Source organism: Mytilus trossulus, chromosome 1 (assembly GCF_036588685.1).
Source record: "Mytilus trossulus isolate FHL-02 chromosome 1, PNRI_Mtr1.1.1.hap1, whole genome shotgun sequence".
NCBI lineage: Eukaryota > Metazoa > Mollusca > Bivalvia > Mytilida > Mytilidae > Mytilus > Mytilus trossulus.
Window position 1 is genome coordinate 56175584 of NC_086373.1, and position 13766 is coordinate 56189349.

Below are 13766 nucleotides of genomic sequence, written 5' to 3' on the forward strand. Positions count from 1 at the left end.
ACAACATACCATACTTATCTAAATCAAGCACGATTGAACTGGAAAACAATGAAAAGTTTTCATACAACAACGCACTTTTTTGTATTCATGCAACGTTTATAAATGATAAAGAATTGTTTCAAGGCTAACATATTTTTGTACTAAATTATAATCCTGGTACCTGATAACTATTTACTCCACTGGGTCGATGCCACCCCTGGTGGACGTTTCGTCCCCGAGGGTATCACCAGCCCAGTAGACAACACTTCGGTGTTGACATAATTATCAATAATGTGGTCATTTTTTTTATATAAATTTCGTGTTTACAAAATTTAGAATTTTTCGAAAAAATAAGGTTTTTCGTATCCCAGGCATGGATTACCTTAGTATTTGACACAACCTTTTTGGAATTTTTTATCCTCAATGCTCTTCATTTTTGTACTTGTTTGGTTTTATAAATATTTTGATATGAGCGTCACTGATGAGTCTTATGTAGACGAAATGCGCGTCAATCGTACTAAATTAAAATCCTGGTATCTTTGATAACTATTTGGTTTCATGACTGACGGAACGAAATATGTGGAATTTAAAAAGGAAACATTTTTATTCAATTGACACTTGTACTTGACCAAAACTTTTACGTGTGTCTTTTGCCAAATATTGAAATACATACTTAATTATATATTCTAGAAAATGATTTAAGCTTTTGCTCACCAGTTCCCTTTTTATCATTCCTCGGATCGCTTTGGTCGACGATAGATTGTGCATTGTTTCCATCGTCTTTTTATTTGATTATGAAGACGTTAATTAACGAAAATACGACACTGTCTGATTGTTTCCTACAGAAGGACCTAAAATTAAAGTTTGTCTTTATTTCATTCTCTGGATTATTACCTAGGGTGGTGAGTTAAATTGGGATCCAGAGATACAAGGGTATGTACTTGGTGGATTCTACTGGGGATATTTGATAACACAGATGCCAGCAGGATGGATAGCTACAAGATATGGTGGAAAGATGGTGACTGGTTGGAGCATGTTTATTTCAATGATATTCACATTACTAACTCCATTTGCTGGTAGAACTAGCTTTATATTTGCAATAGTTGTTAGGATCGTTATCGGAATGTGTACTGTAAGTAATAAATTGCATAAAATATATATATTCGATGCAGTTTTTGTTTATTGTTTTGAACATAAATCATAGTTTTGTGGTTTATATTAATTTGCATTTGTAATGTCAAGGCTTTTTAAAGCTTGCTATGCGGTAGGCCGTACAGTGACCGATATTTAATTAGATTTACATGATGAAGACTCTGACAGTCGTTTGTTTTGTCTCAATGGTACCTATATCGTCTTAATTTTTACATGCTTCGAAAATAAACTTGAACGTAACTATTTTTAGCTGTATATATATAATCAATTTGCATGCAATTATACAGGATCATTACACAAAATTGTTGCCAGAAGTTACTTCAAACTTCACTTAAATCGTTCATAGATGTACAAACTTGTTTTGGAAGTTTACCAGTGTCTTTCTAAGACTAAGTATAGACTCAATATAGATTTAATCGCACATCCTAAATTTTACGGTGATATTGTTTAAATACGATCGGGGTAAACTCATATATCCATTAAATAAACTTATTTTCATAGGCTTTCAGTTCAACTATGTAATAAGAACACTTAATAATTATTGTTATACTCATATGCACATTAATGGTACTAGAATCTAGCGATACTTTTAATGCAGATGCATATGTTTTGGCATAGCCCATTGAATTTGTTTTATCATATAACATGGACACCCAGGAAACCGATTCCATAATGTTACAAGTAATATGTAATAAGGTTATTTTAAAAGATAATCTTGAAATCAACATTGATAATAGGGAGCAGTGTTTCCAGCAATACATTCTCTCCTGGGTAATTGGGTACCTCCGTCAGAACGAACAAAGTTCACAGCAATGACGTATTCAGGTAAGAAGTTTGATTGCGTTTAATTTGTTGTTTTATAAAGGAAGAATTTTTGATGAATAATACAAAATCATTATGCTGAACAAAGCTGTCAAATTGATGAAATACACATAAAAACAATGAAACGCAGTTGTATTATCTTATCATGTATCAATTTCTCCAATTTAACAAGTATACAATATGGCAAAAATTGTGTCTTTCAGTCCGCGCTTTCCCTTTAATTCCGATATAAGACGGTTGCATGGGCTGATTGGTTGATCGATACATGTTTGCAGAACGCTCGTCTTTAAAAGTTCCATGCCTATTAAAACTGCTTGACTACATATCTTGAACGAGAATATATTTACAATGAGTCCAATGGCCAGGTGCTGCAGGGGGTTGGAGCAACTTTATATTTGGTTTGTAAACAGCCGGCAAAGATTATTTTTAATAATGTGTTATCTAATAACAAAGCCAAACTAAAGTTCGTAATGGTATAAGGCATATTATATTCAAACTGATTTACTGTTTACAGAATACAATTCTTTGGAATTGATTGTAATGTATGCTTAAAGTTGTCAAAAATATAAATCATGTGCTTTTATTATTTTATGTTCTGATTAATTAAGTATACAATTGGCATATTAACAAGCTAAAGCCTCGGTCACACCTTACCGGATAGCTCGAACGGACGCCTCATATTTTTTTTTAATCTGATCATGTCAGTTAGACGACCGTTCTTATCCGTTAGACATCCGTCCATATCCGTTGCATGTCCGTTAAGCATACGTTTTATCCGTCGACGTTCGATCTGTCCAGTGGAAAATTTTGAGCATGTTTAAAACTTTGAAGGGACGTCCAACGGATAAAATGTCCGTTTAACGTCCGTTAGGCATCCGTTAGGCGTCCGTTTTGTACGATACTCGTCTGCTTCGTTTCCGTTTTGTATCCGTAACGTGTCCGTTATACATCCGTTGGAGGTATGGGGGATAAATTCACCAACGGACTTCTACCGGACGTTTAACGGACAAAACGGATGTTGAACGAATGAGAAACGGACTGCTACCGGACGTATAATGGAGAAACGGATCATGAACGGATCTGAAACGGATAAATGCCAATTGAAAATTTTGCGTCAGAAATGCCAATTATTGGTATGTCAAATTTTTTAAGGTTCATGAATTCTTATTATTCATAATCGATCTTAGAGTAAGGGCACGTCTTCACAATCAAGCAGCTCTTATTCAGGCCAGACACTGCCTTTCGCGGTTTTTTGAAGAACAAACGAATTTTACAGTTACACAGAAACATTTTTAATATTTTTTTCGATTTTCATGTATGTTTTTAACGCCTACAATTTTTTCGTATATCTGGTTCATCAATTTTATCCGATAAGCTTCTGTTAGGTGTCCGTTTTATGCGATACTCGTCCGTTGGATGTACGTTCGACATCCGTTCAGTCCGGTACGTTTCCGTTTCTCGTACGTTGCATGTCCGTTTTATTCGGTCAGTACATCAACGTACTCCCAACGGATAACAATTTTGTCAACGGACAACTTTTATTTTCATCCGCTCGTCGTCCTTTCGTGCTATCCGGTAAGGTGTGACCGAGGCTTAAAGTACTGATTCAACTGATTCAAAATTAACTTTCAGAATGGACTCTTTTCATCATTACCATATATTGTTTTCTGGGCAACTGTATTTTGTGGAGGCTGGCTTGCTGACTTTTTCCGGAACAGAAAATTGATGTCGACTACTAATACCCGAAAAGTATTTGACACTATTGGTAAGACGAATTACACTGCTCACCTTTTATCAAAGTAGTATTCTGAAATTTCAAAATAGTAATATTTGAAACATGTTTGTCACATATATGTTTTTAAAACTGATTTATTCTATATGCAATCAAAACTCATCATGGAAATAGGTATGCTCCAAATCTTTGTTTAAACCATTCCCCCTCTCAAATAGATAAAAAAAAAATCCTTTAGACATAAAATAATACTTTTCACCTAGTTTTACTTCATTAATCATATGTGTATGATATGATTTATTTCAGCAAAATTAGTTCCTGCTTCTATGTTGATTGGTTTAGGTTATGTCGACTGTTCCCAAACTGCCTTGGCCATTGTATTGGTTATTCTTGCTGTAAGTTCGGCAGGATTTCAGTACAGTGGATGGGTTGTTAATCATATTGATATAGCACCTAGCTATGCAGGGATCTTACTTGGAATTTCGAATTCACTGGCGTCTACAACTGGAATTATATCACCAATTATAGTGGGTGCAATTACAGAAAAGGTCAGTTTTTGTAAACAAAATTTTGCGTATTTGTATTGTAATCATATGTTGCTATTTGTTAATGAAGTGATTTGGCATATCAATCAGAGGGAAAGTGATATGCGTCATTAAGACAGCAACGCTCAAATAAAATTGAAAAAAAATGTTTACTGCCAGTCAAATTTAGCTATAGCATAAACTAAATCAATGTCACTGCTGCCATCAGATCATGTATGAGATGAATGGGGTTAAATACTGTTGTAAACGCCGTCAAAACACCATTCTTCGAAATAGTACGTTCGTATCATACTGCAGCTGTGAACGTTTTAATGCGATACTCGTCCGTTGGATGTACGTTCGACATCCGTTCAGTCCGGTACGTTTCCGTTTCTCGAACGTTGCATGTCCGTTTTATTCGGTCAGTACATCAACGTACTCCCAACGGATAACAATTTTGTCAACGGACAACTTTTATTTTCATCCGCTCGTCGTCCTTTCGTGCTATCCGGTAAGGTGTGACCGAGGCTTAAAGTACTGATTCAACTGATTCAAAATTAACTTTCAGAATGGACTCTTTTCATCATTACCATATATTGTTTTCTGGGCAACTGTATTTTGTGGAGGCTGGCTTGCTGACTTTTTCCGGAACAGAAAATTGATGTCGACTACTAATACCCGAAAAGTATTTGACACTATTGGTAAGACGAATTACACTGCTCACCTTTTATCAAAGTAGTATTCTGAAATTTCAAAATAGTAATATTTGAAACATGTTTGTCACATATATGTTTTTAAAACTGATTTATTCTATATGCAATCAAAACTCATCATGGAAATAGGTATGCTCCAAATCTTTGTTTAAACCATTCCCCCTCTCAAATAGATAAAAAAAAAATCCTTTAGACATAAAATAATACTTTTCACCTAGTTTTACTTCATTAATCATATGTGTATGATATGATTTATTTCAGCAAAATTAGTTCCTGCTTCTATGTTGATTGGTTTAGGTTATGTCGACTGTTCCCAAACTGCCTTGGCCATTGTATTGGTTATTCTTGCTGTAAGTTCGGCAGGATTTCAGTACAGTGGATGGGTTGTTAATCATATTGATATAGCACCTAGCTATGCAGGGATCTTACTTGGAATTTCGAATTCACTGGCGTCTACAACTGGAATTATATCACCAATTATAGTGGGTGCAATTACAGAAAAGGTCAGTTTTTGTAAACAAAATTTTGCGTATTTGTATTGTAATCATATGTTGCTATTTGTTAATGAAGTGATTTGGCATATCAATCAGAGGGAAAGTGATATGCGTCATTAAGACAGCAACGCTCAAATAAAATTGAAAAAAAATGTTTACTGCCAGTCAAATTTAGCTATAGCATAAACTAAATCAATGTCACTGCTGCCATCAGATCATGTATGAGATGAATGGGGTTAAATACTGTTGTAAACGCCGTCAAAACACCATTCTTCGAAATAGTACGTTCGTATCATACTGCAGCTGTGAACGTTTTAATGCGATACTCGTCCGTTGGATGTACGTTCGACATCCGTTCAGTCCGGTACGTTTCCGTTTCTCGAACGTTGCATGTCCGTTTTATTCGGTCAGTACATCAACGTACTCCCAACGGATAACAATTTTGTCAACGGACAACTTTTATTTTCATCCGCTCGTCGTCCTTTCGTGCTATCCGGTAAGGTGTGACCGAGGCTTAAAGTACTGATTCAACTGATTCAAAATTAACTTTCAGAATGGACTCTTTTCATCATTACCATATATTGTTTTCTGGGCAACTGTATTTTGTGGAGGCTGGCTTGCTGACTTTTTCCGGAACAGAAAATTGATGTCGACTACTAATACCCGAAAAGTATTTGACACTATTGGTAAGACGAATTACACTGCTCACCTTTTATCAAAGTAGTATTCTGAAATTTCAAAATAGTAATATTTGAAACATGTTTGTCACATATATGTTTTTAAAACTGATTTATTCTATATGCAATCAAAACTCATCATGGAAATAGGTATGCTCCAAATCTTTGTTTAAACCATTCCCCATCTCAAATAGATAAAAAATAATCCTTTAGACATAAAATAATACTTTTCACCTAGTTTTACTTCATTAATCATATGTGTATGATATGATTTATTTCAGCAAAATTAGTTCCTGCTTCTATGTTGATTGGTTTAGGTTATGTCGACTGTTCCCAAACTGCCTTGGCCATTGTATTGGTTATTCTTGCTGTAAGTTCGGCAGGATTTCAGTACAGTGGATGGGTTGTTAATCATATTGATATAGCACCTAGCTATGCAGGGATCTTACTTGGAATTTCGAATTCACTGGCGTCTACAACTGGAATTATATCACCAATTATAGTGGGTGCAATTACAGAAAAGGTCAGTTTTTGTAAACAAAATTTTGCGTATTTGTATTGTAATCATATGTTGCTATTTGTTAATGAAGTGATTTGGCATATCAATCAGAGGGAAAGTGATATGCGTCATTAAAACAGCAACGCTCAAATAAAATTGAAAAAAAATGTTTACTGCCAGTCAAATTTAGCTATAGCATAAACTTAATCAATGTCACTGCTGCCATCAGATCATGTATGAGATGAATGGGGTTAAATACTGTTGTAAACGCCGTCAAAACACCATTCTTCGAAATAGTACGTTCGTATCATACTGCAGCTGTGAACGTATGTTTGTTTCCCTATGAGAAGTTCCTCTGAACACGTTAATTGAAAAAGAACTTTGAATCCACGACACACTCAGCACTGCAACATGAATAAAGTTAGCAAGCTTAATTCTAATTAGCTTTTTTGGTTGATAAATGATATGATACAATTTTAAAAAGTTTAAAATCTCAAAATATGCAATTGTGTCAAAGACAAAGTAATATATCAATAATCGGAATATCGTATTTCTGTTTTTTTATTTTGGTGTGTTTGTTTATGATGAAACGTTTCGTTATGCTTTCTGTATTTGGACACATTATTCATTTACTTAAAAAAAAGACAACGGAAACATAAAGTTTATAATACAATCATTTCCCAAACACGATTTCATGTAAGGATTGTCGTATAGGTAAAATAAAAACAAAACTTTGAAGTCGTGTTTTTCAACGTTGACACTGGTTTATTATATACTTAACTTATGGAAATACGTATACGTTTTACAGGCACAAACTCGAGCTGAGTGGCAGATAGTTTTCTACATTGCAGCTGGCATTTATCTATTTGGTGCAATATTTTACATTATATTTGCAAGTGGTGATTTACAACCATGGGCGCAGGAACCTGTTAAAATAACAATTCCACTAGAAGAGCAAAAGGCTGGTAATCTTCGGAACGATGGCGATAATATGTGATTTTTAATGCATTGTCATTGAGTAATTTGGCTGGAGGAATATAAAAATCAGCGTTTTCTGTGATGTCATATATTTTGATTCAATGCCGAGTTATATAATGACTTTGTTTCATGATTTTATAATATGCTTTAAAGGTTTGATGTCACATATTTGTGCTATGCAGTTGTTGTTAGTCTTTCACGATAACTTTGTAACCCAATATTTATGAACGTACAATATATGGTGCCTGTTGTATATGGTGAGTCAGATTTGTTTGTTTAATATATTGTTATTATATTTCTGTTTTCTTTTATTGAATTGATTGATAAAAAATGTATAGCAGAAATTCTTTGAAAAGTTTCTCGACTCTTTGAATGGTATAAAAACGCTTTTCCTAGAACTGTAGTAGTAGCTTGACAAACACAGCTAAATTTTTGGCTCATCATTTGCATTTATCATTATTTCCATTCGGGCAATGCAATTTTTTAAGTTTTTTTTTTTAATAATCTGCTATTCCCATGGAAACTTCATTTTACTTTGATCCAATTTATCAAAATTGCCAAGTAACCCAACGTTGCTATTGCACTACCAAATCCAACTAGTTGCGCCCCCTGTTCACGCAGAATGATTTACGTCAAAATGTATCTTTGTACACTTCGGTCTTGTGTATATATTCATTTTGATATCTATGAATTTAATGAATAATTGTCGAACTTATAGATGATGGTATCAATCAGCATAAATACCTTTATTGACAATGCTACTACGACTCTTACATATAAAAAAAAATCAGAACAGAATAACAAATGATCCAGCAATCAGGTACATTTATACAAACAAACATTCATGATGATTTTAGCTTTATAGAAATAGCAGATGACATTTTCTTTAAACATCATCGCTGAGACCTACATATTACCTAAATCTAAAATTAAAATCATTGTTTTGAATGGCTATTAATTAATATTGTTTAAAAACAGCCAAACATACTGCAAAATTTTTACTATCTAAACATGTTTTTTCGTTATATAAAATACATCAAGAGGTAAAAAAAAAGTAATAAAATGCAAAAAGTATAAAGCAAACTATGTACGGGAAACTTATCTCAGTTGTCGAATAGTATTAGTTTACACGTTAGCAGTTTATAAGTAGACCTAAAGTTGTTTTCAAATCTTGAATTGTATATATTTACATTTGATTCATCCATTTTCAACATAGTTTAAACATTGAAGGCCTTCATTTATACCCAAATTAATAAAGTCAGCTAGATTTACTGTTCATCAAGAAAAGTTTTATTTACAGGTATTTTGCCAATGAAATTATTTAATACGTTTATTTCACAGAGGATTTTTTCTTCCTACTCACTTACTTCCTGACCTACGGAAGCATAAGTACTTTAACTTTGATATGTTTTAATTGTAATAAATTGAATATCAGCAAGTGTGAATACATATTTTGCGGAACTGCATAGGCAAAAGTTGGCCTTTAATTTCAACTTTATAATAAAATTTAGAAATGGCCATAATTGGTTCACAAATGGATATCTTTCAAAATCTTAGTTCTTAGTTAAATTAAATTTTTCACAGTTGGCTTTAAAATCAGCACATGTTAGATATGTTGTCAAAATACGATGATTTTGTGATTTTTTTGCACCTAAAAGTTTGAGCAAACCATTGGCGGCTACCAAAATGTTATTGAATTTCAAGACATAAAAATATTGTGGATCGTGGGTGTCCGCCAAAGTTGAATAAGATAAAATTTGTAAAGAATTATTGAAAATGTTTCCAAAACAGATGTTACAACAATTTAACCAACTAAGTACATTATTGCCAAAAATGACTGTTTATTGAAAATTATATTTTTTCTGTAATGGCCCTGTTTTTTCTGTAATGGCCCTGATTTCGCTGTAATTGCCCTGTTTTATTTCTGTAGTGGCCCTGTTTTTTCTGTAATGATCCTGTATTAATTCCCAGTTTGTCTGTATTATGCCCAGTTAGGGGTTTAATAAAGTTAATAAAATTAAGTTGTAAAGAGTTACATTTTTGTATTTTATTTTATTTTATTTAGTTACCAGCAACAAACATTAAAGAACCATATAAAGAGATCACTGTTCATCCTGTTTTTCAACACATAACTTAATATTTTGGATATTTGGTATATTTAAAGCTTTATCGTGGTGAAGTACAAAATATTTTTTTCATCAAACTAAAACTTCATTAAAAGAGTAAGAGAGTACATCAAGTTGGCAGCAACACATGCAATTTTGTTCAGTTGGTTAATAAATGTATTAATAAATGGGTGTTTTTATAATGGCCCATGGACCATGGACATTTAACAGGGCCATTATAAAAACACCCATTCATTAATAGTATAGTAATGCATATTTAAGAATTCAATATTTCATAATTTTTAAATAAAGGCAACAGTAGCATACCGCTGTTCAAAACTCGTAAATCCATGGACAAAAAACAAAATCGGGGTAACAAACTAAAACTGAGGAAAACGCATAAAATATAAGAGGAGAACAACGACACAACATAAAAATGTAACACACACAGACTAAGCATTAGACAAAACCCGATGAGAAAAACAAATATAACATCAAAACAAAAAACATGAATTAGGGAAAGAAAAATTACCGTGACACGTCTTATAGTAATGTGAGTTCACACTCAAACACAAAAGAAAACAAACGACACAACGAAAATTCAACGTTAACATGTAACACACACAAAAACGAACTATAATATAGCATTGGCCATATTTCTGACTTGGTATAGGACATTTTAAAAGAAAAAAATGTTGGGTTGAAACTGGTTTTGTGGCATGCCAAACCTTGCACTTTTTAGCTTTTTATATAATTAAAGTAATATCGATTGTAATGGAAACTATGTAGTATAATGGGTTGTTTAAAAAAAACTTAAAAATCTTAGGGCCAATATCAACCATTTCAGAAGTTACAAAACTAAAATTAGTGGACTACTTCCTTATACAACAAATGATAAATATTGATTAGTATTTGAAAATGAAAACAGCAAATTAAAGGTAATTTTAAATTCCTAGGATTCGTATTTACCAAGGTATCAAGGTCAGACACGTTTCATATCATAACTTTAGTACAAATGTAGTGCAACAGGTGTATGTAAATAATACAATCGATGTGAAAAAAAAATCAATTTGAATTTACATAAGTTTGACAAGGAAGACCACAAATGCTTCGCATATTTAAAAAAGACTTGATCAAATAAAAAGATTCAAGATTAACTTGCTAGATTGTAATACTAATATGAAATGAGCATTATATACTTCATCAAACTTTTTCAGATATCAAACTCATATTCAAATACCAAACCTTTTTTCAGGTAGTTGTCGGCATGATTGTCAACAAATGAACTCATCATAACCAGGATTGAAAATTTATATTTACGCCTGACGCGCGTTTCGTCAACAAAAGACTCAGCAGTGACGCTCGAATAAAAAAATGTTAAAATGCAAACAATGAAAAATGACATTGGGTTTGATATGTAAATAATTTGGACAATATATTTATGTCATAAGACCACATTTTAATTTTAATTTCGAATATATTTTGAAAAATTTTGGCACCACTCTCCAGGAGTCTGATTTACAATTAGTTTTTTTAATTCCGTGTTTGATTTGGCTTTCACCTTTTTATTTCGATTGTAACGGATTATTCTTATATACAGGAAATGAGCGACACGCGTTACAAAGTGCAAGTCTTGTATATAAGTTTGAACAACACTGGAGTTGGTGACACTGCTGGTGTACGTTTTGTACCAATTATTTTCAGCAGCCCCATTAGTAGCACTTTGTGTTGACAAACATACGATTGGTTCGGCTATTTTACAGTAAAATATGTATGTTGCAGATTTTTATACTTATTGAAACCTGAAGGTTGTTTTACGACAAATTATGGATGACTATACCAAGTTTTTGCTTGAAATGATCTTCGGTTTCATCTAAAAAAAGAAGATGAGGTATGATTGCCAATGAGACAACTCTCTACAAGTGACACAAAAATTAACAACTATAGGTCACCGTACGGTTTGGTTTGGTTTGCTTGAATTCGAGCACCATTGATAAACCTTGTGCAGACGAAACGTGCGTATGGCTTAACAATATGATAGACTGATATATTTTATAAGATATATTTTAGAACTCTGGTTGTGTTCATCGCCTTATTTTTTATTTTAGTGTACGTAGAAAAATTATTATAACGATATAAACGATCTATAGTTGATTTTTTCAAGTTTTATTTGCTTTGTAATAATAGAATATAAGGACGTTCGTGTTTGTAAAAATTAAGTAATTAATATAAGTCACTTTTGTAAAATATTGCAGAATTGTGTAAACGGTCTATTGTGTATTTTTTATCTGACTTGGCCCGAAGGGCCAAGTGAGCTTTTCTCATCACTTTGCGTCCGTCGTCGTTAACTTTTACAAAAATCTTCTCCTCTGAAACAACTGGGCCCAATTAAACCAAACTTGGCTACAATCATCATTGGGGTATGTAATTTTAAAATGTGCCCGGTGACCCCGCCAACCAACCAAGATGGCCGCGATGGCTAAAAATAAAACATAGGGGTAAAATGCAGTTTTTAACTCAAAAACAAAAGCATTTAGCAAATCCCCTGAAATTTTCAGATGAATCGGACAACCCGTTGTTGGGTTGCTGCCCCTGAATTGGTAATTTTAAGGGAAAGTTTTTTGTTTTTAGTTATTATCTTGAATATTATTATAGATAGAGATAAATTGTAAACAGCATTTATGTTCAGCACATGGTTACAGCAGTCATCTCAAAACAAACAAACAGCAATAATGTTCAGCAAAGTAAGATTTACAAATAAGTCAAATGACCGAAATGGTCAGTTGACCCCTTGAGGAGTTATTCCCCTTTATAGTAAATTTTTAACCGTTTTTCGTAAATCTTAGTTATCTATTACAAAATTCTTTCCCTCTAAAACAACTGGGCCACACTTATCTTTGAGGTATTTAGTTTAAAAATGTGTGGTGTGACCCGGTCAACCAATCAAGATGGCCGCCATGGCTAAAAATAGAACATAGGGGTAATATTTAAATTTTGGCTCATAACTCTGAAACCAAAGCATTTAGAGCAAATCTGACAGCTATAAAATTGTTCATCAGGTAAAAATCTATCTGCCCTGAAATTTTCAAATGAATCGGACAACCGGTTGTTGGGTTGCTGCCCCGAAATAAGTAATTTGAAGGAAATTTTTTAGATTTTGGTTATTATCTTAAATATTATTATAGAAAGAGATAAACTGTAAACAGCAATAATGTTCAGCAAAGTAAGATCTACAAATAAGTCAGCATGAACAAAATTATCAGTTGATCCCTTAAGGAGTTGTTGCCCTTTATAGTCAATTTTGACCACCAATTTTTCGTAAATTTTTGTAATCTGTTACAATTATCTTCTCCTCTGAGATTTCTTGGCCAAATTAAACCAAACTTGGCTGTAATCATCATTGGGAAATATAGTTTAAAAATGTGTCCGGTCAACCAATCAAGATGACCGCCATGGCTAAAAATAGAACATAGGGGTAAAATGCAGTTTTTTGCTTATAACTCAAAAACCAAAGCATTTAGAGCAAATCTGACCTGGGGTTAAATTGTTTATCTGCCCTGAAATTTTGGACAAATGGGACAACCTGTTGTTGAGTTGCTGCCCACGAATTAGTAGTTTTAAGGAAATTTTGCAAATTTTGGTTATGATCTTGAATATTATTATAGATAGAGATAAACTGTAAACAGCAATAATGTTCAGCAAAATAAGTCAACTTGGCCAAAATTTTCCACTTAAGGAGTTATTGCCCTTTATAGTCAATTGTTAACAATTTTCATAAATTTTTGTAAATTTTTTGTAAATTTTTGGGAAATATTTTCCACTGTAATTACTGGGCCAAGTTCATTATAGATAGAGATAATTTTAGCAACAAGAATGTTCAGTATAGATAGATCTACAAACACATCACCATCACCAATTTTGTTATGAATTTATCTGTGTCCATTGTTTATATGCACATATACCAAGGTGAGCGACACAGGCTCTTGCGAAGCTCTAGTTTAACAATATCTTCGTTGGAAAAATTAACAGTGTATGACTTAGATGGGATGTAGTTATTCTATCATCAGATCACATAAACTTAGATTTATGAA

The 13766-nt window shown here is 33.0% G+C and overlaps 2 protein-coding genes across 2 annotated transcripts in view; both read left to right on the forward strand.

The window, feature by feature from the left end:
• The window catches only part of LOC134708908 (sialin-like), a 34550-nt gene that overhangs the window by 859 nt on the left and 19925 nt on the right, over window positions 1-13766 (forward strand). The window contains exons 2-3 of the mRNA XM_063569327.1: window positions 878-1111; window positions 1869-1956. Of these exons, the coding sequence (XP_063425397.1) occupies window positions 878-1111; window positions 1869-1956 (322 nt within the window). The remainder of the gene's footprint in view (window positions 1-877; window positions 1112-1868; window positions 1957-13766) is intronic.
• On the forward strand, window positions 5974-8539 carry LOC134708881 (vesicular glutamate transporter 1-like). Its single transcript, XM_063569323.1, has 3 exons — window positions 5974-6102; window positions 6375-6616; window positions 7401-8539. Exons 1-3 carry the CDS (start codon window positions 6063-6065, stop codon window positions 7587-7589), a joined length of 471 nt encoding a protein of 156 aa, XP_063425393.1. The 5' UTR covers window positions 5974-6062; the 3' UTR covers window positions 7590-8539.

Excerpts from the sequence above, each read along its gene's own strand:
- LOC134708881 (XM_063569323.1), top strand. The coding sequence starts at position 6,063 with ATGTCGACTACTAATACCCGAAAAGTATTTGACACTATTG. Across the intron at positions 6,103-6,374 it reads AAAAGTATTTGACACTATTG|CAAAATTAGTTCCTGCTTCT; the intron begins GTAAGACGAATT and ends GATTTATTTCAG. Across the intron at positions 6,617-7,400 it reads TGGGTGCAATTACAGAAAAG|GCACAAACTCGAGCTGAGTG; the intron begins GTCAGTTTTTGT and ends TACGTTTTACAG.